The sequence below is a fragment of the Strigops habroptila genome, chromosome 8, assembly GCF_004027225.2.
Source record: "Strigops habroptila isolate Jane chromosome 8, bStrHab1.2.pri, whole genome shotgun sequence".
NCBI classification, from domain to species: domain Eukaryota; kingdom Metazoa; phylum Chordata; class Aves; order Psittaciformes; family Psittacidae; genus Strigops; species Strigops habroptila.
Window position 1 is genome coordinate 47257215 of NC_044284.2, and position 27933 is coordinate 47285147.

Consider the following 27933-nt stretch of genomic DNA (forward strand, 5'->3'; position numbering starts at 1 on the left):
AGATTAGATAGTGAGAAGAAATTCTTCCCTGTGAGGGTGGTGAGACACTGGCACAGGGTGCCCAGAGAAGCTGTGGCTGCCCCATCCCTGGCAGTGTTCAAGGTCAGGTTGGACGGGGCTTGGAGCAACCTGCTCTAGCGGAAGGTGTCCCTGCCTGTGGCAGGGGGTTGGAACTGGGTGAGCTTTAAGATCCCTTCCAACTCAAACCAAACAGTGATACTTAAATGCTTCATGACGTGAGGCCGGAACCTCCACAGAGATTTACTTCATCACAGATGCCTACAGCAAAGCAAAGGGTCTGTCAGGCCTCGGCCCTCACATGGCAGCATGTACAGGGGCCACAGGTATTGCAAGGGAGGAGGCTGGACCTGAGGTGGCCAAGAAACGGTGTGGCTGCTTCTGTTGATGGAGCACATTACAGGGCAGCCCATGCCATTGGGATAATTTTGCTGTCAGGTCTTCAAAGTCAGAAGAGAAATACCCTCAACAGGAAGCATGCTGGGTGTTTTCGATCCTTACACTACCTGCAAAAATTGCACCTGCAGTGCAAAAAAGGAACATTTTACTAGTCTCACATGTGGCTGGCTTGTTGCCAGCACACAGAGCACCTTGTCATTAATCAGGGTCAACCAAAATGAGAACCACAGGAAGCAGAAGCTTCCTTAGAATTTAAAACCTTGCTTATGTGAAAACAGGTAGATGTGTTGTTCCCTCTCTGCTTCTCTCCCTACCTCCCATCCCCACACCAGCTTTGGCTCTTAGGGAAGTGACCAAGCCTGTCAAAGTATTTTGGCTTTTTTGGTACTTGCTTTTATTTTTCTCCTGCGAGTTGGATAAGCTGAACTTGCTCACCAAGGGGACAAACGAGAAACACAAAAAAAAGCAGGAAAAATCTAAAAGGACAAGCCAAAGAGGTGCCTGGTGAGGACTATTACGTCACACACACGGTGAGGAATGTGGTCATCTTCGGGACCCAAGACCTTGCAGTAACCCACCTCGGATGAGGCTGCTAGTATGGACTATAGGTTTTGTACATTTTGCAGTTACAGCTGGCTTTTAGTAAATGTTCAACTTTATAGTCTTGCTTTTTTTCCATTCTGCTTAAGAAAAAATGATTCTTATGTAAGACGTCATTCTTACACTGAGGACAAGATCCAGTAAGATGGAAAACCACACCTTTGGATATATACACACACATCAAAATACACTCCTGTACTATTTAGACATTTGAACCGGTTAATTTATGTAATTTTTGTATTTACTGTTAACGGAATCACAGCAGCAGGATTTGCTATCAATGGCAAGGAAGTAAGTCTGTGCAAGACCAAAGAGTAAGATGCAAAAAGCCTAACAGGGCTGGCATTCCAAACCCTTAGAGGGGTACAGCAGAACTGCCAGGACCATAGAAACAAAGTGTCCCAAGCTGCAGAGACAGTTGCATCAGGCATGCTGATCAGGTGCCTGCAGGGGCAACGTATGTGGGAAGAGGCCAGAAACTGCCCTGGACCACTCCAAACCATTCCCAACCTGCTCTGAAATCCTGAACAACCTATTACACCCATCAGCAATAACTCTGAGAAGCACAGAGTGCCTCTGCTCAGACATGACCGAGACAGGCAGCAGTGCCAGAGCAGGTACCATCTGCTGAGCAAGTTAAAACTAGACATGAGACTTCAGAAACTGACTGTAAACCAAAGCTGAATAGACTTAAAAAAATAAATGCTTTCTCCTCAGATGTTTTGAAAATAGTTTACTTCTTACGTGCTTATCGTGACTGGAAAGGCCAAGTGTCACTCGCATGAAAACAGTCACTACCTCTGCCTTAAAGAACACTTTAATTAATGAAGGATTGTATTTGACTGCATGGGTAAGACAGCAAACAACCCAAACAAAGGTAAAGATTAAACAGAAACAGATCTATACTGAAAGAAGGCTTCTAAGCACAATGGTTGAGGCAGCAATAGGAAAAGTGAATGACTTGCAGCTGGTCTCCAGTTTTAACTTTCTCAAAAAGCATCTCAGAACACATCATTCCTCTATGAGAAACCCCCCCATTCCTAGAGACATGCAGGCAAAGAAAAAGCACAATTCATAATTTTGTTTGATGTGCTGTTCGTGCTTTCAATAGAATTTCAGGATTTGTTGATTTTTAAAACTTAAAACATCAGAAGATACTGCTGTCAAGGATTTTGTTACTCATTTCCCAGAACCAAGTTAAACATCATCACCTCTACAGAGGCTCAAAAAAAGAACACATTTAAAACATTTGCTAACATTGGTGACCAGCACATACACTCAGCAATGCAGAGTTGTGCTTTGCTCTCTTTCAAACATGGACAGTGGAAAAATCTTTTATTACAAGCAAAGAAAGGTCAAAAGATGGCTTTATAATAGCAATAGCTAATACAATCTAGCAAGAATACTTCTGCTGAGTAGCAGCTGGTCAACTCTTCACCAGCCTCAACCTCCTGCAGGCCTCAGCTTCCCCACAAGTCTAAACAGTAATTCTTTTGAACTGTGTTAGTTCCAGCCATGCATGGAAGTTACGTGAATCTTTAATTATAGTTATGTCATTACTGACAACTTCAGTTGCTGTTCCCCCTTTCGGTTTAACTTTCTCCATCGTAACTGTCTTCTGGACTATGTTTTTTTAATATTATGCATTTTTAATCAAACTAAAACCAGTTTGAGTATGAAAATTAAACAGCACTAAATAGAGGTAATACTACTGTACAAGGATAAAGTTGCAGAACGCTAGCAATAAGACAACAGAAGTATCTTTTCCTAATGACAGCAAGTGCCAGATTTGCATAAGTGACCTCTATGAACAGAGGCAAATATAAGCCCACAACCACTTATACTGTTGGCATTTAAGAAAGATCCTTGGCTTTGGCAGTGGGGGAGTGACCTGTTTTTTCCCTCTTTCTCTAAGAAAGGGGTTAGTGTATGAGAACCGTATCTGCAAGACTGGCTGTCCAGTTATACTCTTGTTACCTGTTGTGCAAACAATGCCATTCAACAAATAGCCTAAATTCCACTAACATGCTTCAATCAAACAGAACAATGGTTGTGTTGAGTGAAGCTTCAACCTTGCAGCTGGCGGACAACTGGAAATAGAGACTCATTTTTTAGCTTTAGCTTTACCTCTGTGCAACGTGCATCCTTTCCACAAAAAGCTCCAAACTCTCATTTTAAGATCAGACCATCAGCTATCTTTGTTTCTAAACACTGACAGTATTCACATTCAAAATTCTGTAAATGCAAGTGCTAGAAAATAAGCTGCACTCCAGAAAAGAACAATTACATTTCCTTAAGGTCTGGGGGCATAAATTATTAAAACTTCTCAAAATACAGAACTCTCTGTGACCCAAAGTGATCCCGCCACAAAACCAACAATTTTACAACTGTTTGCAGGAAGCTTTGCCCAACACAGGAGGAAGCATCACCACAGCTTTCATTCTCATTCCACCATGTGCCTGTGGTTCTGCTGATCTACTCTGCAACAGGGCTTTTAAACATCTGAAGGATCGTCTTTTGCTTATTCTTAGGTAGTGTACAAATATCATTTGCGTCACTGGTATTAACCACACAATTCAACACCTTTCCTCCCTTGATGCTGGGCGATTTCATCCGGACTCTGGTAGGGGACTGCCAGTTTTCATTGCAAGAACCTCTGCGAGTTTTGTGGTGGTTTGCTTCAGCCTGGTTTTTTGGTACCTTTGCATCTTTTGCCACCTTAGAACTTCCCTTTCTAGCAGGAGAGTCTTTCACTGACTGAGGTGGTTTGGTGCGAAGAAGATACTGATCTGGAGAGCCCTTTTGCCGATTAAGTGTCCTTTCCTCCTTGTTGATCTGTTTTTGCAGCTGCAGAGCCAGAAGCCTGTCCTGCTCCTCTTGCATACGTCTTTCATAGAACTCCTGCTCAAATGCTTTCTGCATTTGCAAGTTAAAATCATTCATCTGCTCCCCCTGCTCCTCTAAACTTTCCGGAAAAGTTCTTCTCCTCTTATCAAGCACACAAAAGTCGACCACTGCTTCAGCTGGTGGTTCCAGCAACTTTCTTTTTGGAATCTCCTTAGTGTTCTGCAAGCTCTCTGGTTTCTCTTCATCTGAGTGTCTAGCCACCTTCATAAGGTCACATACTACACTTGTGTTGTCAGACACCACAGAATTTGCTGTTGATTGAATACAGGTACGAGGTTCAGCAGAATTTTCAAGGTTTATGCTTTCTACATGTGTTAAACTGCCACTGTCTGACTCAGTTCCATCATCCTCTCCTTTAGATCTAAGAACTGTTGCAGAGCCTTCCCCTTTTGTGATTCCATGAAACGCATCTGGAATCTCATCTCCTACACAATTTGTTCCTGGTGTGTTTCCCTGCTTGACAGCAGTAGTTTCCCCCAAAGCCGAGGTACTGAAATAGTTCATGCACGATTCCAAAAACAAATCCACAGCACTGGAATCTTTAACGACACCAGTCAGCTGTGGAGACAGTGTTGGCATTTCCTCTTGCTCATCTTGCCATGCTGAACTGCTGCCTTCATTGCCATTGGTTTCCTGAAAAAAAGGGAGAGACCACTAATGAAGTAAATTTATCAAAAGCCAATGAGTATGAACACAATACAAATCTCACTTCTCATAGCTGTACTGTTCATAACTACTCTGGGGTATTAACTTGGATACTTCTCTTAAAAAAAAAACCAAACAACATAATTGTTTAATAATAATGAAAATATTGAAAACAACCTACAGAAGTCTAGCTAAAGGACTGAAAACACAACTGCTGCATTCTCCTCTCATCAATGACTCAAATCACCTGTTCAAGCCTGCTCATCTTCTTTTGAAGCCTAACAGGACAGGTAAGACAGACAAACATACAGAATGACGAAAAATCAGAGTGCAACTTCCTCCAGTGAGCTCCAGAACCATCATTTAGTTTTACACACCACTGGTTGCAACCAGAGCTCACTGAAGTCATTCAGGTAAGGTGCCTGTAAGGCTATACAAGGTAACCATCAAAGTGAGCCACAGGTGCACATCTGCAGACTGTCAAGCATGGTTTCTTCCCTTTCCATTTTGAGAAATCATGAATACTGAAGGTAGTTCGAAAAGAGCAAGATAAACTGGCCAGTGCTCCTGTGCCAGGGGAATACAGGATTGCCAATGCTACAGGCAAAGGGAAAGTTAACCCGTAACTATTAACACTGAGATTTATAACAAAATTATTCTGGTTACCACAGAGCCAGAGTCACTCCTTCCTCTTTCTCTTGTTCTAGAGAATGATGTTGATCCCAATGTCTGATGAAGCTTTGGAGACAGATACCTTAAAAGTAAAAAAAAAAGAAAAACCAAAACCAAACAAAACCCTTTTAAAATCTTCTTTTCCTTGAATTGTCAGTGCTTTGCATTAATCGAGATCTTCAGGTTCATTCTGACAAACACAAACAAGAACAGAAGAACAAGTGCTTCCATTCTCCTCCATTTTATCCTCTGGGGAGATGTTTTAACATGCAACAGTTTACATTTACCTCAGATTATCCAGAAAAGTTGGACTACAGGATTCCAAAGAAGCAAATGGAGACGAGGGACATTGTACCAAGAAAAAGACTAATAATTCGAGAGAAAAAACTTGAATTACTCACTTTTGAATGTCTCCAGAGTTGCTCAGTTTGCTCTTCGTCTTGCACAAATTAGCTGGGGATGTTTCAAGTGAGACGCTGCCTGCTCGTGCAGGACTGCTGAGCACATGTCCTTTGGAATCATCATTCTTCGATGACAAAGACAGACAAAATAGTGTTAATAAAACAAAACACAACACAAACTGGAGAAAACCCAGAGAATTACTTTCTTTCTGCTGCAGATTTAGTTACTTTTATCCAAAGAATTCTACAACTGTAAGTAATGTATAGTTATGGAATAAGAAATGTTACATGTATCTTTCCTGTATCTAGCACTAAGGGAAGACAAGAGGTTTTCCTCAAGTAAGTACACAGGTTTCATCATCACATTATCAGGTAGCAAAACCCAACCAACCAAAATCCCCAAATAAATTAACAAAACAAAGAAACAAAAAAAGCCCAAAACATAAACTTTCATCTTTCACTGTACATTTTGGTCTTTTCAGTACAGGTTACAGACATCAATTTCTTCCAAACAAATATTTTTAAAATCATGGGGAAAAGGAAGTATTCAGAGGAAAACCAATGTTTTAAAATGTTTCACAATGAAAACATCCAGAGCTCATGTTTCAAGTGCATATTACACAGGTAGGAATCACAGAATTTGTGTTTGGGTTGGAAGAGACCTTAAAGATCATCCAGTTCCAATCCCTCGGCCGTGGGCAGGGACAGAATGTTTGGGGTATTTCATCCTCCTGCTGGTTCTTCAAAAATTAACAGTCAATCAAGGATCTAAAGTACCAGGGGCCAACAGCAGCTTCCAACTACAATTAAAATAAATTTATTTCATTCAAAGTTTTAATTTTTGCTCTGAAAAGTCTAAGTTGCTTGCACTGTATCAATATTTTCTACTGTCCCCTTTGCTCCTAACTCACCAGGCTGTTACTCAGCTGCCAGGCCAACTCTTCATCTTGCTTCAGCTGTTTCTCCATCTCCCTCCGCCTCTCTTCTGCCAATCTCTGTTCCTCCTCCTCCTCTGCCAGAAGGCGCTGAATGTATTCCTCGCTCGCCTTGTTCTCTTCTTGCTCATGCGCTCGCCTTTCTGCCTCCACCTATAAAAGGTTTTTTTAAATGCATCCGTATGCTACTGTAGGGCCGCACTTTATGCCAGAACCCTCCATCTGATGCTCCTTAAATGTGAATAATCCACTCTTCACAAAGCCACAGCACACGTCAAGACCAGTATTTAATTACACAAGTCTCCAAAGATGTAAGAATTAAACTAATACTGTGTGTAAGTCTTCAGTTTGATAACAGTGACCTACCTGTTGGTTTCTGTAAGACTATACCATTAACCTTGCTCACCTGCAAGGTTAAATTCCATCACCTTTTCAAAATGTTAGTAACAAAATCTAAGATCTCCAAATACATGGACCTAGAGATGAAACATGCAAAACCTGAAGCAGCAGACCAAGAACATCAAATCCTTAAGGTAGACATCCTCTCTTGATAAATCAGTTATCAGTAACTCTACAAGGAGAGCCAAGTACTTCAAGAATTAATAAAGCTTTCTTAACTGGGCAGTGGAATTTGGAGATTTGCTTTAGAGAAGAGCATCAAGCTGTAATACTACGAAAGTTAAGTGTGAGTTTGTTAGAAATCATGTATTGATGTCTTATGATTGGCACCAGACACCATGACTTACTTCAGTGCTTTTGGGCACCATCTCCTTTAACCATCAGAACTATTGCTACCAATCAATCTTATCCCCTAACTACTATAAAAGAGAATCCCACAGTCCCCTGCTCGTAACCTCTGCTCTTGCAACGACCAACAGGGCTGTCAGGAAAAGGAGCATTTTGATACAATTTCCAACTATAATTCTTACTACTACCATGTCTGAATTGGAAAAAGGAACCTTAAATAGGCAACCATTAAGATTTCTTAAAACTCTATTCTGATTTGCAAATGAACACAGATAAAACAGGGAATGAGCAAATGAGAAAGGCAATGCTAGATATTACTGAAGCTCACCTAATTGTGGACTGTTACTTAAGGAGAGAAATGAAGCAGTGCAAGACCAAAGCCCAAACAATCCCAAATTTTTACGTTTGCTAGTCCTCAGATGCCAAAAAATGCGCATCTGAGGACCTATTAAAGGCATTTTAGTGTTTGTGGGCAGGGATTCAGATAGTGAAAGGTAACGCTCTAACCCTGAAAGAACCCTTCTGCACACAAGGAAGTCTCTCCTCTTCCAATAGAGGATAAATATTTAATTTATACTTCAGGAATGACCAGTGTGTTCTTGCAGCAGCAATGCCCTTTAAAATATCTTTCTTTTTCATCAAACAACATTACAGCTGTTTGTGGGAAAATTAAAATAACTAGATACAAAGCATTTATGCTTTTAAATATATTTTTAGACTTACCTTGCTAATCTCTGCTTCATATTCCTGCCTCAATTCCCCAGGCTTGCTCAGCTGGTGCTGTGGATGGGGGGGACAGACTAATTGAGAGGAAGGAGAGGAAAAAAAAAAAGTGAGGAATGAAACAAGATCACGACAGTCAATAAGAAAAGATTTTAACAAAAGATTATTTCCATACCCTGTCACAGGAATGCTGTGACTTACGTGAAGTGCTGTGGGAGAAAGCACTGTGTTACAGAAAGGCCAGTGCAGTTTTCCAAGCACTGTATATGAAGCAAATACATACGCTGACCACAGCTTAAGTCTTTTGCTTTTTGCGGCTGAAAGAACTTCATAATATAGCAAGCGGCACAACATGTCACAGGGCCAACCTACCAATTAGCCTCCCCCAAGGGAGCTTACGACATAATAAACCCCAAAAATCCTTCTTCAAAGAATTAATCAGATTTCACTTCCTTTTCTCTGACACCACAATTTTAGGCTCAGAGACTCTTGCACAGACTAAAGCCCTAGAATTTCTAACCAAGCTAATTAATAGCATCTAAGAGTGAACAACTTTGAACCACTACATTTACTCGCCAGTGATAAACACACAGAGGCAAATACTCCACTTACAGCTTTTACAGCCAAAGTTGTGTATGTAACGAATTACAGCCTTTGCAAGGCTCAGCAGCCACACGTCAACACTTTGTGTAGAACACATGAACAAATATGCTCTTAAATGATCAAATATAACTCCCCCTCTGACCTACACATGAAAATAGCACAGGTGGCCATTTCTCTGCCTCACAAGCCCCTTTCACAGGAGAGCTCTGACACTGCATTCGCTAGTACTAACACCTGTCTATGCACAGCTTATTTCACAACATCCAAAGTCCACCAACAGTAATTATTTTGGTAATGCAGAGACATCCCAGGACAAGTGACATTTTACTTACTTTCCTCTTCTAAATCCTGTCCGTTAATCCTACGCTCACACTCCTTCGGGTAATGCTTCTGGATCTTCTCCCAGAGCTCCCAATTGACAAGAGTATTTCTGCGGGCATTATACCGTGCCCAAGAAGAGACCCGACGCCGACAAAAAGGGCAACAAAGACTGGCTTTTTCAACTGTCAGCTGGAAACAAGAGTTACAGAGGGTATGGTTGCATGGCAGCGTCACAGGCTCTACATAGATCTCCATGCAGATTTGGCAGAGGCAGTCAGACAAGGAAAGCGGAGCCCCCGATTTCTTCGACATACTGGCTTGAAGTGAAGGAACAAGACTAGTACATCAGCACCTGAAAGCAAAAAGAAACATGAATTTTACTTCCCATCATGACTATAAAAGAAAATAGAAAACGCTCAGTTTTACAGCTACTTTATGAAAACATTAGATTTAAGAAGTCTGCTTATGTGGTTACTTTTGCTCATGATCCAAGCTATTTTTGACTTTGAGAGGAAGACAGAAGTCTTTCCAGAAGATAGGGAGAAACTGTAGCAAGTTCTCCTACCGCAGTATCCTATGAGTTGTAACAGATGCTTTGGGGATAGCAATGAGGTGTTAAGGAGAGGGGGGGAAAGGTGGTGAGATTTCTTCCAGCATTTACTCTCTATTAGTAACACACTATTCTCATGTTTGGTGGATCTGTTATCACAGTTACCTTAGCCTTCTGCTCAGTCGGTTTTTCAGTATATGCTCATCCTTCAAAAGCTGCTCTGGTACAGACTTGGTCCCAGCACATTCTGAAGATGAACTACAACACCCCTGTGCATCAGAGGAGAGAGTGATCCCCCTCATTCATTCATTTGCTTAAGCTGAGACTAAAAATAATTTTTGTTAATATAGGCAAGAAATTAGCCAATGCATTCAACACTTCAGCATCTTCTTGTATGAGTTAAAATGGTGGGGATCATCCAGCCTTTCTACCACTTCTCCCCACAGGACTCTTCCACTTGGCCCAGAAATACTGTGGAACAGAAAATAAGAAAGACCTACAGCAAAAGGATTAAAAAAAACCCGGGTTTTTTTCTTTCTTTTTTCAGTTATAGGAAGTTAAGAAGTTTTTATACACTTCTCAGAAACAGCCAGCTTCAAAAAGACCTGAGGTCTTTCTGAGAGAAAGGCTGCAATTTCAGGCACGCAGGAACTCGACATGGAGACAAATACACTTTGAGCTGGGTTTTATTGTTTTTGCTTTCCCTTTGTCGATAAAACAAACTCTTAATATTTAGAAAAATAACACGGAGACAGCCAGTTTTACAAGCGGTTTGCTAAAAAGACGCACCAAGTCCATGTGTACCTGCTCTGGGCTGAGTTCGATCAGAACGCAGTCGGAAAACTGACGCTTGCCGAAGCCCCTGGATGCCAGGCGAAGGGGGCATGGCGACGGGGCAGCCCCACATACCACAGCCGGGGCCCGGCACACAGCGGCGCCGCTGCACCGCTAAGGACGGGCTCCCCGCCCGGTGGCCGCCCCCCGTCCCCCGCACACCCCGGTCCCCGAGCGGTCACGGCAAGGAGTCAGCACCCACCGAGCTGCGGCTCCGCGGCGGCGGCGCGGCGGCGCTCGGTGCAGACGGCAGGCAGGGCCGCGGCCTCCTGCAATGGCCGCCGCCGTGGCGCTGCGCGCCCGCCGCCCGCTCCGCCCCGTCCCGTCCCGCGCTGACAGGGCTCTCCCGCCGCGCTGCTGTTCGCTCCTCCTCCGAGCCGAGCCTGCCGGGAGACAGAGGCCGAGGGCGCTGGGGTTGGGCGGCCGGCGGGGGGCAGGCCCGCACCGCGGTGACCCCCGTCCTCCGCCTCACGCAGAGCCGCACCGTGCTGCGGGACTGTGTAGGAGCGCGGGGCTGCGGTTCTATTGTCTAAACAGGCATTTCGGCCATAAACCGCTGCCCGCGGGTCTCGCTGGGGGGCAGCCTGACGAGAGCCGGCTTCCCCCGTGTGCGGAAAGCAAGAGCTGCTCCAGGAGCAAGAGCTGCTCCGGAAGCGCTCGGGCAGGAGATGGAAAGACTAAATAGTTAAAAATGGGAGTCTTCTGGCCTTGCTTAATCAGAGAAAGTAATCGGAGTGTTAATGACGTGGTTTGGGGTTTTGTTCTTCTCTTGCTGTGGGACAAAGTTACGCAAAGTTAGGCAGGCTTGATGTCCCCACTGTCCTGGAAGTGGCATGGGTTTTAAACCACATACATACAGACTGTATTGTTAGTTTTGGTTTTTAAAGAAACAGCTATCAAAGGAACCTCAATTTTTCCTCAGATTACCCATTTCTGCAGTAAATACCAATTCCAACTGGGACAGAATCATAGAATCACAGTTTAAAGCCATTTGTCCTTGTCCTGTTACTACATGCCCTTGTAAAAAACCCCTCTCCAGATATCTTGTCAGCCCCTTTAGGCACTGGAGCTGCTCTAAGGTCTTCTTGGAGCCTTGAAAGGTAAATATGTCAGTACAGGTTGTACAGCCTCATGTTGGAGCCACACCAGCACCACCTGCATCTGCAGAACGAGGACCAACGTGTGCCTCCCCGTGCTCACCTCCCCTCTGGTGTCCAGGTCCACAGGGCATCCTGGCTCATCTCCTCCATCACCTTGGCCTGCAGATCAAACTTCTGCGCCAGTGTCTGCAAGCTGGAGTCCAGGTCTGTGAACAGAGTCTCCAAGGTTTGCAGCTTGGTTTCTACTCTGAGGAATGGAAAACAAGGGTGTTCACAGGTACTTGAGCATCAACTGGTGGTGCTTTCTGCCCTGATGGTGATGGTAGGTGACACCTATGTTGCACTGTGAACAGATCCAGACCCCATTCTGAGGCTCCTCTCAAGGTGCATGAGAACATATACCACTAGAAATTAAGGGTTTTTTGACACAGCCCAGGTCTTTTTTTGCCCTTCCCTGGTTCAGAGATCTTATAATTTGTAAATACAGATGCAAGATTTGTGTGTAGATATGTCTGCAGGTCTCAACATAAACATTAGTTGTGCAGGCTTTTTTCTCTAATACAGTTTGAGGTGATTTATGCTTTTACTTGTGGTGTCAGGATCTTTTGAACCATTTCCATCTGACATTGAGCAGAGCTTCTCATTCTTCCTCAGATTAAAAGTGATGTTAATAATGAACAAGTCACCCGCAGTGTTTCTTTTCTCCCATCAGCTCCTCCTGCTCTGGTTTTCTATTTTGTAGGACTGTCATTCCACAGAAAAACAGTGAGACAAGACCATCAGCAATAACAAAACTGCTTCATAGTTGGGATTTGCTGCTCTTTACTCATGGAGCAGGGTATGTTGTGCTTCTGTCCTTCTGGGGATGGTTTTTGTGAAGACCGTTTTCTTTATGTTAGCCTCTGAGCTGATTTACATTGCGGTGTGTTCTGGAGAATCCCGAGGATCTCAAAGCTATCAACATACGAGTCATTCAAAGTTCCTTCCTAAAAACTGAACAAATATCTCAGTGCTACGTACTTGACAAGTACTCGCAGAACATTAGCTATTTCTTCTAGACTTCTGTTCTTTTTCTTTGCATTTTACTGGCAGAACTTCAGGCTGTATCAGTTAAACAAAAACTATGTCACCGGCTAAATTTTATTACGGGAAGACCCTACATTTTTTTTCTTTAGCATCTCTCCCTTCATCCCCAGTTTGCTGCACTGCTTCTGTTACTATTATTATTGTATTGTGCTGATGTTTACAGAACTGGATTCTGAATTGTTATTACCTGTGTTAAACACTGTATTAAGGTCTTTACCTTGTTTGTTGTAGTCCTGTTCCCTTTATCTTTGGCTGAACTTTTTTGTAAGGACAAAATACGCAGTAGCTTTCAGGTGACATTAGGAAAAAAACCAAAAACCAAACAACAAATAGAGGCTAACTTTAGATTGCATGAACAGCAGATTATGTAAAATAGTTTTCCCTTCTTTCATGAACACTTCACAGTATTTTTAAGCCTGTAGTTTTAAGAGAAAGACCAAGAATGCCATTGCTGCACTGTCAGCAGCTCCCCCCTCTACCCGCGTTTCTCTTCTGCTTTAGATTCTGTCTGCAGTTGTCCTCGGTGAGGAGAAAATAAAAAGGCATCAACAGGGGCATATTTTCCTAAGTCTTCCTGACCTTAATCCATTGTCTGTGTGGCAGCTTGTACAGATCCTTGTCTAACACTTTTCAGTTGTTTCCTGAGGCGAGGAGACTTCTCTGACAGTCTTGGGAAAGCTGCTTACATCTTGATCGTACTTTGGAAGAGCTTCTCTTGCTTCAGCAAGATGTTTATTGCTCAGAGCCTCCTGTCTCCTGCTGGGTCACAACAGGTATTTTGAAACTGGGCACGTTTCTTACAGGGTGTTGGATTTCAAGAAATTATTGTCTGTCCTGTTGCATTCCTGGACTGACTTTTGGGTGAGAGTTTCACACATTTAAATGTATTTATGTATGCATGTTGTCCAAGAGAATTTTAGGACTAAAACAGAGCTTTATTTGGGAAATGGAGCTTGTGTGTTGTAGAAATGCAGGTAGTTCAGAGGAACTGAAGAGCTGATAGGTTGTAACGGGATCAAGTCTGTCAACACAGAGAGCAAGTGAATAAGCTGAGGTGAGGTGGGTCGGTATTTGCTGTGAATAAGTTTCAGCTCCACTTCATAGCTATAGCTGTGCAAGGAGAAAGCAACAGTCTAATAAGATAATACAAGGTGATAGTAGAGGAACTCCAGTAATAGGAATTTTAGGAATAACACAGTGTTATTCCTAAGTAACACACCTTTAGTCCAGTCCTTTAGAATTTGACCAGTTTTGCCTTTCCACCACTTTTTGGTACCACGTGTATTACCTGTCTGTAAATTACTCTTGTGTGGTTTTAAGCATCTGTAAGCAAACATTCCAGCATTTGCTAATTTGGTTCTAAAAATTTCTGTTACACCATGGTAGGACTGATCTCCATAACTAATCTGCTACAGCTTTTTGTAAATTCCGATGGAATTGGGGCTGCTGCCTCTTGGATCCTAGTTCTGAAGGAAACAAAGAATGGATTAAACCTCCTGCTTTCATTTCAATCACAACCTCTAAACACCTTTTCATTCAATGTAAGTGAAGTTACCGTTGCACTCACTTCATGGTACCAGTTAGATGCACGCTTCTGCAATCAGTTTCCCGCAGACTTAATTTTCACTTTTTAAATTCAGGAGTGTTTCCCCTGTTTCTGTTTCTCTCTGGTCAAGTCTTTAGGTTCGGGTTGGGTTTTTTTGTGGTTAATTGAAGTCATAAAAGCTGTTGGTGAACAATGTTAGTATCTTCACTAGTCGCTAATTTCATAAGCAGAAGTACTGCATTCCATCAGCTGTGATACTCTCAATAGACAATGATCATTTTTACTACAGGTAAACCAGAGTTATATATGTGGCACCTAAGTTGACTTAAAAATTTCTTGCTTGATACCAAATGCATAGTACTTTTAAAGGGAGTATATGAAAATCCCTGTGTGAAAGTCCACCAAGAGAGAAGACTGTGGAAAATTTCAGACCCTTTTCCAACTCTTCTTCCTGAAGAGCTGGGCTCATGGCTTATATTTGATCCTGCAATTGTTGCCCATCTGGTTAAAGACACCATCTACAAGTAACTGTGCTGTCGCATTGCAGCTGAACACGTGCCAGCAGGGACAGCTGAGGAGTATTATACATGAAGCCAATGAACCTGCCGGTAAAGTGTTCCGAGTACAGGCTTTGAAAATGGAGGGTGAATCAGTGTCACCTAGGTCGCAATTCCTCAGCAACAGTGATTTCCCTTCTTAAAACTTATAAGAAAGGTTCGTTCTCAGGGGAGGAGGCTGTTAACGATAACGAGTACTTCCTATCTTTGAACCCTCCAGACTCGAGGCACTTTCCTGAATTCAGAAGTTCACCCCAAACCTCCCATTTACAACAGTATTAGAGTGTGAACCTGAATTTCCCGATACTCATAATCACCCAGCAACACTTCATGCAGCTACAGGCTTTTGCTGATGGAGCAATTACGCAAATCCCGCAGTAAACAGCCAGGACTAGCAGTTTGCAGGCTGGCCAGAACGGCATTCACCCCTCCTCCCCAGCGACTAACGGAGAAACACAAGATTGCCCATGAACTACTCCCTTCCCATATACACACACGATGTATATTTACATCCAATTACCCATCAAAATGGCAAAGGAAGCACAGGTTTGTTGTTCTAACACATAGTCCTGTCTCCTCTCCCCTACCCCTTGTCCTTCCCTACCCCTTAGTACAGTGCCAGCACAACCCTTTAATGACCTGTTTAACGTTTCGTTCAGGGAGCGCAGGGAAATGCTGGCTTTAGCCATCTTCCTGAAGAACACGAAGAGAAGAAATAAAAGCTGGAGTGGGCTTGACTTTCTCCTGAAGCAGGCAGCAACAACAAGGACAGGGGATCTGACTCCTTCAGGAGGTTGTTTGTACCAAGGCTTTTTATAGACTGTATATCCAAATATAGGTCATAGATGCAGAGACACATGCTCATAAACGTATCACATACTGAACTACGCATCCGGACCACTTCCTCTGACCCACCGGTCCTGTCTGTCTTCATACATAAATGAATTCTGAGGGGCACATACACTATCTGGCTTTTTTGCTGTGTTTTGGCTTCATTTTGCTGGAGCACCCACCCACAGTTCATGCCTTGGGCCAAATTCTCCTGCTGTTAAAGTCTGCACAAACAGATTGCCCTTTTTTCTTGTTGTTTTTTGAACATTATGATGGTAAAATCAGATTTGAATGAGAGTGAGTTGTGTTTGGTTGCAGGGGGCTGCTTTGACCAAAGCCAAGATGGTTGAAAGCTCTTCCATACAGGATGGACAGCCAGCACAACTGGCTAATGATTTTCAGGAGCTGGGTATGCAAAAAAAGAGCTGGAAATTTAGTGAAGCAGGTCTTCAGCCAGTACCAGGCATTCCATTTTGAGAAAGGTTAAGGACAGCCCAAGGAAGAAAAAAGCACAACTTTTTTTTAGTTATTTGCCTGTTCCATGGGAAATCCAGTTGGACTGAAGATGTGAAGAGCTGCAGTGTTCCCACTTAGTACATTCTCCCCACCCGCATCTTGCAAATCGAGAGATATTTCCAGCAAGCCAAGTTCTGCTCGTTGTATTTATAAAGCTTTGGGAAGACAGTGGAAGTACCCGGGTAAGGAGGAGCCATGCCTTTGGCCCTTCATGTTCCCCCTGTGACGGTGTATACACACACCTCTTGACACAATTGTGTGTAAGTCTGGCAGTATTACAGTGAGTATAAGCACAAGAGAGCAGTGAGAAAGAAAGCATTTATTAAGACAAGTGTAATAGTTATTTTTCCCTGGGATAGACAACTGAATGCATAAAGCAGCTGACCCATTAAACAGATGTTAACATTTCCCCTGCTCCTTCGTTTACTGCAGTGTGAAAAAATCCAATTGGCAATGACAGTTAAACTAACTGGATTACTCATTAGTTGATGCGTCTCTAGTCTTATATGCAGCTGCTGACCTACTAATGAAAAATGTATTTCCACTTAAGCTATGACACAGTTTAACAGAGGAGAGTAATGTAAAGCACTGCAATAGTTCAAAGTGCAAGAGGCTCAGTCAATGTCATCTTTGTAACTGCTCGGCATCATTTAGCATTGTAGGCATCCCCATGAGTGTGAATGTCTTCCTCCAACCTTAATTATGTCAGCTTATTCATGAACTAATATTACCCCTAAATATACTGAAACCCGTTTCACCTACATTCAAGAAGCAAACTGCCAACCCTGTAAGAAAGAGCTGCAGTGAATACCAACAGCCACTGTAAAACATCATGTAAAGCCACTTACAAGTACTTGCATGAGTACACAGCAAATCCCTTCCCCTTCGGAAGGATGCGGCAGGTTTCACTGTTCAGTTCACTGTCAGCACATTTAACTGGACTCCTTTCAACACTCTTAGAAGTGGTTTTGGCCCTGAAATTTCTTTCAACATCTCAGTGTCGACTGTTCTGGCAATGGATACACAGATACAGAACTACTCTGATCAGCAACTAATACTCTTTTGGACCCTTTGATCTCTGCACATGCGATCCAGTTCACCTTCTCTCCGTGCTCAATGGCTACCTTTGGTAAAACTCTAGCATGTTCATTTGAAGCCACTTTGTTGAGCTTCCCATCTTTTCTGGTGGAAGCAGGTGCATGGGCCTTCCTTCTCTGCAGCGATTTTGCTGGACTTTTCAGCTGCTTTCCAATGTCACTGCTGACATCCCAGAGCAAGACTTTCCCATCGTTTCCTCCAGTCAACAACCAGTACGCTTCTGGCATAAAGAGAACCTGCGATACTCCCAAGCTGTGACCTTGAAACTCCAGCTCACGTTCAAACTTGACACCGGTGACTCTAAATATTCTGACTTTGCCGTCTTGAGCTCCGCAGCCAAAGATGTTGCCGCAGGAAGCAACAGACAGGGAATGTGCAAGCGGCGGGTTGAAGAACTGGCCAGCTGACTGTGGACCGTTCTCTGGTTCACACTCCTGCAGGTTTGTGGTCCACAAGGGGCGAGCTTTCTGCAGGTTCCACAGCATAACCTTGAAAAAAAAAGTATGAACCAGTAAAACTAAACCACCATGCTTCCTGCTGGAGCACCTCTCCTGTGGAGACAGGCTGAGAGAGCTGGGCTTGTTCAGCCTGGAGAAGATTCTTAGAGCAGCTTCCAGTGCCTAAAGGGGCTGACGAGAAATGTGGATGGACTTTTGACAAGGTAATGTGGTACCTCAATGTGGTAAGAGGACAAGGGGGAATGGCTTTAAACTGACAGAGGGGAAATTTGGGTTAGATATTAGGAAGAAATTCTTCCCTGTGAGGGTGGTGAGACACTGGCACAGGTTGCCCAGAGAAGCTGTGGCTGCGCCATCCCTGGCAGTGTTCAAGGCCAGGTTGGACGGGGCTTGGAGCAACCTGGTCTAGTGGAAGGTGTCTCTTGGCAGGGGGTTGCAAGCGGGTGATCTTTAAAGTCCCTTCCAACCCAAACCATTCTGTGATTCTTGCTTTAGCAGAGCAAAGGCTATGCATGAGTGCAAGAGATGAAAGATGGGCTGTGAGGAGTGGTTGAACTTTACCTGATAAACATGGCTGATCTTTATAGCATGCTTTCCAAACCCTCATACCGCCCTACTCAGCAGAGTCAATGACTCAGACCACAGAATGGATGAAAGAGCTGTTCTAAATGTTTTTGCATTCATCTCAGCAGTAGTAATCATGATATACTGCATATCAATTATTTAAGAGTAGCGACACAGAAACGCTAGCAGTTAATAGAGATCTTTATCATTCTGAATTTTAGTCTCGCCCATGCCATGTACTTGTCCTAAAATAATCACTTCCGCGAATGCGCCTGACAAATGGTACAGCAAAATGCAAACAGTAGTTCCGGCCCTCATTTTTAAACAGACATCTTTGGGTTGTTGTTTTTTTCTATTCAATGAGTAGATCTGGTTTGTGCTATGACCATATTGAGGTAGGGCATTCTTTTCCTGATGAGATGGGAGGGGGTTGTGCTTTTAGACTTGCTTTTAAAATGCCACCCCCCTCCCCCCAAGCCCCTCATGGAGCAACAACTGTGCCTTCAAATGAATCCTTTGTCTCATAGAGCATGTCAATTACTATGGATTTATACTGTGCCAGTTAACAATAATTCTCTCAATGCTTTTCTAAGATCTGAATTGATTATGAGCAGTTTCAAGGTCAACAGATACGAAAGCACAAGTCAGTCTACTGCAGTACTGGTGTACTGTTTGATTTTTTTCATCAAAACTTTGTTATTAATAAAAATATTCCTCCACTAGTAAACTCCAGTAGAAAGTACAGGAGTCTTTAAATTGGGGCCATAAAAGAGTTACCACACTGGCTCTGCATTTCTGGAATCCAAATCACACTTAAGACATTCAAAGTATGTTGGTTCCTGTCACTTTTCTGATTAGTGAGTGCTGTTGCTGCTACACTAAAACTACTTTGATCTGATGAATGGGAAAACTTCCCATAATGACTGCGTGTAGCACAGTAAAGCAGAGAGGCTGGGTCCTAATGCTTAAGGCAAACAATCCCATCTTCGTAACAAACAGCACTGCAACAGCTTTATGAATTCATCAAGTGCTAACAAGTTTTCTGCAAATTAAGTATTTTCTGTCCTCATGGCATTGTTCCTGCTTCTGTGGAACTTCTGAAAAAAAAACCAAAACCAAACCAAACCTCCATGCAAAGTGGTGTGCAAAGAACACATTTCCTCTTGATGAGGATAGAGATGCATACAAGGTAAAGAATATTTAATGCTTCCAAGAGGTTAATCAGAACAAAGGATAAATTATAAAAATGAATTGTCCTGACATGATACATACCACTTGGAAAGATATTTATCTACCTGAAGTGTTCTTGCTAGCTTCTGATTTTGCTCAGTCCAACAGGGAGCTAATGTGGCATGAGCAAGCTTTGGACCATATTCTGATTTCCCCACCCCCTGCTCACTTTTAGATTGTAAATATTAAGGAAGATAAAAACAAGGAGTGAAACTCCTGAGCAGAAAATGGCACAAACAATCTCGACACTTAGTTTCTCCACCAAAACTACTTTAGAATAGTTAAGGAGCTTTCTGGTGACTGCAGGCAGTACACTCTCACTCTTGGTGAAAGTCTGTTGGTGCCTCACTGCAAGGGTGAATAGTTATCGTTTCGCTTCTCTAATAACCATCTACTTGTATGCAAATCACCTGCATGTCGAGTCCACAGGAAACAAGGCTTTGAGGCCTCTGAGGTCAAAAGACAACAGAGGAACAGATGTTTGAGTGTCTCAAGGACCGGGTGACTTTCTTGTTTTCCAAGTCCATAACTTTTATTGCCCCTGAGTCATCTGCTGCAGCCAAGAAATTGTCAGTCTCGTTCACTGAGAGGCAGTTGATCTCCTCCTCATTCACATGGAAGCATTCAACGGGCTCCTTGAGGGATCGGACATCCAGCAAACTGATAGTTTCTCCGTGGGAAGTGTACAGCCTGGTGGGACAGCAGGGAGAGAACACCACGGAGGTCACATCATCTGCCTCCGGGAGCTGGAGCTGTCCTGCTGGGGTGCCTCCCCCATCCCAGAGCGTGAGCTCGCCTCTCTCTGCGCCTGAAGCCACCAGACCTTCCGAGTTTACGTTCAAGCACAATATAGAAGACGAATGTCCACCAGTCCATTTGACTGCCATGTTTCAGGGACACCTCTGAAACAAACAAACATACAAAAAAACCTGAATTGAGATGGTGTTGGCCTCATTACAGGAGAAAGCTTATCAAAGCAGCAAGATCATCCTGTGGACTGTAATGCAAACTGCTTGAAACTCTAGTGTCTAGCTGAAACAGGCATCTCTACGGATCAGTACCCAAGTGTTGCTTAAACAGCATTAACATCAGCAACACCAGCTCGGAACGGCAGTGATGCTAGCACAGGTACCTGTGCAGTACAAGGAGTAGATCTGCTACTCTGACGTAGCTGCCTAGGTGAAAGCTGCTTCCTCAGCACATAGGGACATAGCACACCCAACAAAACAGGCGGCATAGTTCCTAATGGGAGGCACTGGAAAGGAGCATGGGGAAGACCACAAACTGGTAAAGTCAGTCTGCAGAGAAGTCACACTGCTCCAGTCTGGGCGAGAGCACATGCAGACATCTGTCTTTCACCCAGCTGTGGAGGTGCTGGGTAGTCGGTACCTAACTTCAGTTCATAAAGTGGCCTCACAATACCTGGAGCAAGAAACTTGTGCTGATGAGAGTGGGATAAAGTAACCGCCTTAATTACAGTTTAAAGCATGCATTTGCGTGAATATATTTTGAACTGTGCACTTTGTGTTCCCAAAGTGAAGGTAATTTTCTTGTGACTGGTAAACACCAAAGCATAAGCAGCTCAACAATGTCATCTTTTTAAAAGAAGCATTACCTGTTTAAGGCAGGTAGTGACCAGGTTTGTAACACATTTAACTGGGTCTCAAAGCGCACTCATCGAGCTTACCACACAGGGTCCCCTCCTTAGCACAACCGCCCACAGCAGCCCATGTGACAGGGCTGTTTAGGGGACCGAACCAGCAGAAAATTAAGTGGGGAAAAACCCCAAAGAACACAAAAGCATGACAAGTTTTGGAGTGGGGGAAAAGGAGAGCTAAAACCCGGGTAGGTTTGTGGGACACAGCTATGGCTGTCCCTGCAGCAGCTTTGGCGACCGCAGCACTGCCTCGGTATCTACGGTTTTATTGCACTGCCAGGCAATAAAAGATTGATTTATATTTTTTTACCATGTTTTTGCCCGCGTTTTTTGCCGGTCTAAATCGTAGCTAGAATTCACCCGCTCCACCAGGAAAATTTCAGTCTTGCCTATTAACTAAACTACAGAAAGCGCAGGACGCCCTACCCGCAACCCGGGTCGCACACTCGCACCGGCCGCTCTCCCGCACGCCGGGAACTGAGGTAACTTGTTCTCCCCGCTCCCGCCCCGCAGCCCCGCACACCGGTAGGCCCGAGTCGCGGGTTTCAGGAAGACAACCCCGCCGCCCCGGGACGCCAGCTCCTCAGGGGAGCGGGCGCAGCTCTGGCGGCTGTGACGGGGCGGGGGGGGGCCGCGTCCGTGCTCCGCAGTCCCGGCTCCCGCACCGGACACCGGTGGCCGCGGGGCGGGGGGGGGGAGGTGTGTGTGTGCAGCGGGGCGGGGCCCGGCCCGGCCGGGCCCACCGGACCCCCCGGACCCCCTCACCTCCGCTCCGCCGGCCGCTCGCGCCCCGCGCATGCGCGGCGGGCGGGGCGGGGCGGGCTGCCCGCGGCGGTGATGGCGGCGCCGGGCGCGCGCGCCCCCTCGCTGTGAGGGCCTTGTGCGGGGAGCGCCCCCGGGCCGGGGCCCGCCGCCACCGCTGTCGCCGGGCAGGGGAGGGGCAGCGCGGCCCCCGCGTCCCGGCCCGCCGCCCGCGGGGAGCTCGGGAACGGGCACGGTGGCGATGGCGGCGGGCCCCGGCGGCGGCGGCAGCGGAGGGGCGGCGGCGGCGGCGGGAGGGCCGGGCTGGCGGTTGCCGGGGCGTGTGCTGGAGCTGGTGTTCTCGTACCTGGAGCTGCGGGAGCTGAGGAGTTGCGCGCTGGTCTGTAAGCTGTGGCACCGCGTCCTGCACGGCGACGAGAACAGCGAGGTGTGGCGCAGCTTGGCGGCCCGCTGCCTGGCGGAGGAGGCCCTGCGCACCGACATCCTCTGCAACGTGCCCACCTACAAGGGCAAGGTGAGCCCGGCCCCTCGGGGACACCTCTCTGCAGCCTCCCTACAACCCCCTCCCCCAGCCCCACGGGGACACCGCCCTGGCCGCCTGGCCCACCCGCCATTGGAAACCAAGGGGGCCCCTGTAACACATGACAGGGTTTTATCTCCCCTGCTGCCTGCCTTCTTCTTCTCCCCTAGGTCCGTGCCTTCCACCACGCCTTCAGCACTAACGACTGCTCGCGGAATGTCTACATCAAGAAGAACGGCTTCACGCTGCACCGCAACCCCATCGCCCAGAGCACGGATGGGGCGCGGACCAAGATTGGCTTCAGCGAGGGCCGCCACGCCTGGGAGGTGTGGTGGGAAGGCCCGCTGGGCACCGTGGCCGTCATTGGCATCGCCACGAAGCGGGCGGCCATGCAGTGCCAGGGTTATGTGGCCCTGCTGGGGAGCGATGACCAGAGTTGGGGCTGGAACCTAGTGGACAATAACTTGCTGCATAATGGAGAGGTGAACGGCAGTTTCCCCCAGTGCAATAATGCACCCAAATACCAGGTGAGCATGGCTTGGCATGGGCTGGAAGCTTTACCATGTCTCACTGTGGCTGGCCAAGAACCTCCTCCTTCACATGTCCTGGCTGTCTGCTGAATTGGTCCTAAGTATCCACTTAAGGGTTTTTTCACCTTCCCTGTAGAAAGCAAATGATTCTGCTTTGCAAGGTCTTTCTCCCTTCCTTTACTGCTTCCTCAGACTACACTTGTGTATGGTGTTCAGTGCACCTGACCCTCCATTTCTGCACTTTTATCTCACTTAGTGCAAAGCATGTGGTGACTACTTAGTCACCATGTTGCTTTTTGAAATAAAAGCTGGTAAGACTGTTGTATCCTTCTGAAGTAATGACTTGCCCCACAGCAAGGTGAATGTCTGTGGTATTTTATCCCTTTGTTGTATGGCAATGTGAGCGGAGGGTAGTGCTTAGGTAAGAGTCTTCCTGCAAAAACTTGCAGCAGTGCTGACTGAGTGCTGCTTGTTTGCTCGCTGGCAGCATTCCCATAGGTGACATCCCTTGGCTAGGATGCTGGGATGTGATGTTCAGATAATTTCACATTATTAAATAGCAAGTGCCATTCCACCTTTCTGTCTCTATAGAAGTGTTTATCTTCTGGCTGCTGACAACTACATTTTGTGTGTTAGATTTCCTCACATTACCAACTTAAGCTGCATGCATTATAATTTCTATCTCATAATGCTGTGGCTTTGTACGAGTATTGCCTAATGTTTCAATTTGGGTGAAGATCTGTGTAGTAACTTGTATCTGATGTTCCTAAATTTCATGTAAGCGTTCACTGCCAAGCACTTAATTCTGTGTGAAGGTTATACCTGTTCTTTGGGGAGTAATATCCAAAATTAGTGTAATTAAAGAGATTTAGATCTCTTTCCGCTTGCATGTTCCCTAACATGTAAACGGGCTTGGCACTTTCCAGACTTGGCCCTTTGTGGTTGCTTTCTGCTGTACTTGTCTAGGTCTTTCTGCAGCAACAGGGCGAGGAAACGTTTTGAAGCCAAAAGTCCCCAGCTTGTGTGGGAACTCAAGGGTGAACACAATCGCTGCTTTCTCTCAAAATTGGTGATCCTTTGGCGTTTTTTGTTACTAAGACATGTGCAGTGATCTGCTCATAGAAAACATACTTAAAGGAGTTTGTCAGTTTTGGTGAGAAGAATGTGCTGGCTGGAAGAAATCCCCAGCATTGGGGCTGGCTGGTGAGGAACAGAAGTTTGTGCAGTGTCCTGCTGTGCTTGCTGCTGGTGTCTGAGACTTCTATTTATGCCTAAAATAGTGCATACTGGATAAATGCAGGGAGCATCGTGCATGCTTAGATCTGAGTCTCTTGCTCTGTTCAGTGTTGGTTTCACTTGTGTGTATGTATGTATTTCTTGCTGCCTTGGTGAGGTGACAAGCACCTGCATAGTAGTGTATTCTGGTATGTTTTGTATGTGGCACCTTTCTAAAATGAGTTCATTGTCTTTAAAATTGCTCTTCATAAAGCAGTTGCTCAGCTATAGCAACAGTTAAATAGAGAGTTCAGGTAACTTGGAGAGCATTGCAAAGCTTCCAAACCTCTGCAGCATTCTAAAGCACATGACATGTAGTATACTCACTCTGAGTGCTCTCACAAGGTTCATACGAGAAGGTTACGTTTATTATCATGTAGGTGGGTGCCTACATACAGGCTTCCTGCTGGAAATGGGCAGCAGAGGTTTTTGGAATCCTAGTGCATTTGAGCAAAATGGAGAAATTCCTGTCCTAAAAGTAATGCAATCATGAGGAACAGGAAAGCCTTGCTTTAAAATTACCTGTTGCGTTATACATGGCCTATGCTTTATTTTTGTGTCTCTACTTGAATATGCTGACTCTCTGTTTTAATCCCTCCCCTTCAATCTCTGTTTCCAGATAGGTGAAAGGATCCGAGTTATCCTGGACATGGAAGACAAAACATTAGCATTTGAGAGAGGCTATGAGTTCTTGGGAGTTGCCTTCAGAGGACTGCCAAAAGTTTGTTTGTATCCAGCAGTGTCTGCTGTGTACGGTAACACAGAAGTGACTTTGGTCTACCTGGGAAAACCTCTGGATGGATGATGTGGATTGTTTCGTTGGGACATCGAGATGTGGATGATTGGGAGGAGAAATCTGCATGTTGGTTAGAGGGAAACGTATTAAAGGAAAACCAAAAAAGTGTGGGTGTGTGTCCAAGAACCATCGAGGGGATCACATGGAGTTTTGAAATGGAGGACCAGCCATACTTCAGGAATTGTGTTCCATTTCCTCTTTCTACCAGGCCAGAAAAATCCTCAGGGTTGCAGTTGGTTTAGTGGGAAGCTCACACATGCGTTTTGCAACAGATTTCATTGCTAAGATGGCAGTGCGTGACCTTATGTATTTAAGAAAGGATTTGATACAAAACTGCTTGAGGAAATTAACCTGAGATTTGTAAGTAGCGTGTTTTGTGAAAGACTCCCATTTTAAAACTGCTTGTTCCTTCCCTCCCCTCCTTTGGGCCACTGTGGGTACTGGAGGAGAGCAAGTCTAGTTGGGTTTTATTTACAGTTTTTAACATACTGAGAAGCATGGTCTGTCTGGACTGCCCTTCTCCAGTATAATGATACAAAATGTGTGCAGCTATTTTTAAGTGTATTTTAAGGGTTGTATATATAGAAAACATTGAAAAGAACAGTTAAAAGAAAGGGTTTGCTTTATTCTAACTGGGACATAATTTCTTAAAGGGAACCCCTTCCCCCCCACTATGTGGCATCAGAAAATATACCTCAGACAGGTATACAACATTCATGTAAGTGTATTTCTTTTGTTGTATTGTAAAGCATTTTGGGATGCTCTTGTGGAGTACGGTGCTACACTGGGCCATTTTCTGTGACAGTTTCCATAGCTTTAGCAACAGTTTTGTTCCCTGTAGAAAACACAAAATGTTTTCTCCACTAGTTTCCTTTTGCCAAAATTTGCAGTCCCCTTTAGGAGAGGAAGCCCCAACACAACGGTGAGCTTGTCATCCTTTCGCATCAATATACTAACTTACAAAAGCATTCTTATACTTTCTAATCACTGTTGTGAAATGTTTCAAAATAATGAGGAAGGAGCATTCAGTTTCTGAATCCAGACCTTGTTTTCAGCTTAAATGGCTTTATAAGGCTTTAAGACTTGGCTGAACTTTTCTTTAATGTACCCCAGTACCCAAGTATTCACTTGCCCGTTTTCAGTCAGGACGAGTAGAACTCTCACCAACCCTCTGATGGGGATTCTGGATCAGGTTGAGTGTTTGGACTTTTCACTTGCACTGGTTTTCTAAAAACCACGTACAAACCCCTCTGTGTGTTGGCATACGCAGGTTGGGGTGGCTGTGAAGCTGAGGGGTGCAGTATGCGGGGACTTCCTGGTGACACTGCTCTCCTCTGAGGTTGAAAAGTCTGGCTAGCTCTTGGCTCGTGTTGGTGTTTCCCAGAGCTGTCTGAACTATTTCAGAGTTAGGCATGCTTTTCAGAGAGGTAGAAGGAAATGTTTATACAACCTCTTCTTGCTTTATTCGTGCTAGAGAATGTGAATTGCTTCGTATCAGACAATTCTCTGAGCATGGAAGAGAGAGGAATTCCTCTTAGGCTGTTGCTCGTTCCCCCCCGCCTTCCCCCTGCCATTACTTGAGTAACGTGAGGAGAGTGGTGCAAGCAGGTGAGTGAGGCTCCTTTTCTACTCCTGATGAGCTGTCCTTGGAGTGCTTTTTACCTGGTAGATAACCAAGTTCTGCACTGGAATAGGCTATGTATGACGTTACCATTTGAAAGGATTTAAAAGTATTTATTTGTTTCCTGTGTTGTTTATTGCTTAAAGGCAGTATCAAGGTCTGTTCCTCTTGCCCGTGTTAAAGAAACAAAATATGCAGTGAGAAATGATGTTTGAAGTGGTGCTGAGAACAACCGAATAAATGATGTGGCACAGGCATATGAGTACCTTTTGGAAAAATCTGTTACAAGTATTGATTGTACTGGACTGTAGGTCAGCTACCTGCACAGCAGAACCGGGGGGCACAAAGTAGGGGGAAAAAGGAAACAAAGGCCTGTCCAATTTCAGAAGATAAAATTGTCCCTCAGATGAATGTATTCTCAGTGCAGTCCTGAAAGATGTGACCTCTGCGCTTGTTCATGAATCCAATTAGATGCAAGTAAACCCTGAGAACTTCCAAGGAGTTTTATTCACAAATTAAGATTGATTTCCATTCTTCAGACTGCATCTTGCCCTATAAATAACTTCCCTCTAAATTAGAAATGTTAAAGTTGAACATTCCTTAAGGGTGGGTTTGGGGGGACTCACTTATGTAAGATTATAACTTATTCCTGGAGACCAATGCTGGCTGTACAAAATATTAAAATAAACTCTGCTATAATTCAGAAGGCTATGTCAGTGTGGACTGCTGTAATGACATCCGTGGTGTGCTGGTAGGAAGAATGGAGCCGCAGTTCAGTGCACCAAGAAGATGGAGTTGTTGGGACTGTCTCATGTGCTGCATGACTGCTTGAAAAGAGAGAATCTGATGAGTGGTTAACAAGGACTTGAAAACTTGGAGATCTAATAGCTGTGCTTAGGAAATGGCATCCTCCAAAACAGGGATGTTTGCACATGACAGTGTGGGAAAAGGCTTTCCTAACTGCTGGAGGTCTCTTGATTCAAACTGAGGTGATGTGCTCGCTGCTGCAAGGTGTCTCCTTCCCAGGTCAGCTTCTTGCCTTCTGTTTCTTTAGCTTTCTGTAGGGAAGTTCAATATTTCGTGGTGCTTTTAGGGATAAGTAGGGGATTTTAGGAAGGAGACTTGTGGTTGTGAGCTCCGAGGCACTTGTCCAAAGCTCTCTGCATCAAGAATTTGTTCTAACACCTCTGTGAGCTGCTTTAGCAGCAAGGAGGTTTGATGCTGTCTTGCGAAAAATGCAGAATCACTTTTTCTAGCCCGAGGCGCTTCAAAGTCAGCTAAGCAGCTGTTTGAAGGGTTTCCCCTACCCTGACTAGTGATTTAGCTGCTTTGGTTGGGAGTTCATGGCTCCCATAACAGAAATCAGTCAGATTCACAGGTATTGGCTTCAGAATCCTGCGGGACATGCAGATTTTTTTTGTAAGTGAGCAT

The 27933-nt window shown here is 44.8% G+C and overlaps 4 protein-coding genes across 7 annotated transcripts; 1 reads left to right on the forward strand and 3 right to left on the reverse strand.

The window, feature by feature from the left end:
• Positions 1 to 1735: 1735 nt before the first annotated feature.
• RNF168 (ring finger protein 168) lies at positions 1736 to 17199 on the reverse strand. 4 transcript variants are annotated; one of them, XM_030494424.1, is made up of 10 exons: positions 17116 to 17199; positions 11556 to 11702; positions 10558 to 10738; positions 9687 to 9992; positions 8983 to 9323; positions 8048 to 8124; positions 6554 to 6730; positions 5643 to 5767; positions 5236 to 5323; positions 1736 to 4557 (listed from the first exon to the last, which is right to left on the reverse strand). In XM_030494424.1, exons 5-10 carry the CDS (start codon positions 9281 to 9283, stop codon positions 3493 to 3495), a joined length of 1833 nt encoding a protein of 610 aa, XP_030350284.1. In that variant the 5' UTR covers positions 9284 to 9323; positions 9687 to 9992; positions 10558 to 10738; positions 11556 to 11702; positions 17116 to 17199; the 3' UTR covers positions 1736 to 3492. The 4 variants fall into 4 exon arrangements, with proteins under 4 accessions (XP_030350284.1, XP_030350286.1, XP_030350285.1 ...); XM_030494426.1 differs by lacking the exon at positions 9687 to 9992 and having other exon boundaries at positions 10326 to 10738; XM_030494425.1 differs by lacking the exons at positions 10558 to 10738; positions 11556 to 11702; positions 17116 to 17199 and adding an exon at positions 10326 to 10551 and having other exon boundaries at positions 8983 to 9992.
• LOC115611457 (WD repeat-containing protein 53-like) lies at positions 16293 to 21814 on the reverse strand. The gene is made up of 3 exons (XM_030494428.1): positions 21764 to 21814; positions 19752 to 20243; positions 16293 to 17577 (listed from the first exon to the last, which is right to left on the reverse strand). Exons 2-3 carry the CDS (start codon positions 19755 to 19757, stop codon positions 16978 to 16980), a joined length of 606 nt encoding a protein of 201 aa, XP_030350288.1. The 5' UTR covers positions 19758 to 20243; positions 21764 to 21814; the 3' UTR covers positions 16293 to 16977.
• Positions 18297 to 20240, reverse strand: LOC115611458 (WD repeat-containing protein 53-like). The gene is given in 1 exon segment (XM_030494429.2): positions 18297 to 20240. A coding segment is annotated over 1 exon segment (507 nt). The 5' UTR covers positions 20229 to 20240; the 3' UTR covers positions 18297 to 19721.
• FBXO45 (F-box protein 45) lies at positions 21776 to 27208 on the forward strand. The gene is made up of 3 exons (XM_030494427.1): positions 21776 to 22274; positions 22451 to 22807; positions 24705 to 27208. Exons 1-3 carry the CDS (start codon positions 22002 to 22004, stop codon positions 24888 to 24890), a joined length of 816 nt encoding a protein of 271 aa, XP_030350287.1. The 5' UTR covers positions 21776 to 22001; the 3' UTR covers positions 24891 to 27208.
• Positions 27209 to 27933: the final 725 nt, after the last annotated feature.

Excerpts from the sequence above, each read along its gene's own strand:
- RNF168 (XM_030494424.1), bottom strand. The coding sequence starts at position 9,283 with ATGTCGAAGAAATCGGGGGCTCCGCTTTCCTTGTCTGACTGCCTCTGC. Across the intron at positions 6,731-8,047 it reads ATGAAGCAGAGATTAGCAAG|GTGGAGGCAGAAAGGCGAGC; the intron begins GTAAGTCTAAAA and ends AACCTTTTATAG. Across the intron at positions 4,558-5,235 it reads GGAGTGACTCTGGCTCTGTG|GAAACCAATGGCAATGAAGG; the intron begins GTAACCAGAATA and ends CCTTTTTTTCAG.
- FBXO45 (XM_030494427.1), top strand. The coding sequence starts at position 22,002 with ATGGCGGCGGGCCCCGGCGGCGGCGGCAGCGGAGGGGCGGCGGCGGCG. Across the intron at positions 22,275-22,450 it reads TGCCCACCTACAAGGGCAAG|GTCCGTGCCTTCCACCACGC; the intron begins GTGAGCCCGGCC and ends CTTCTCCCCTAG. Across the intron at positions 22,808-24,704 it reads ATAATGCACCCAAATACCAG|ATAGGTGAAAGGATCCGAGT; the intron begins GTGAGCATGGCT and ends CTCTGTTTCCAG.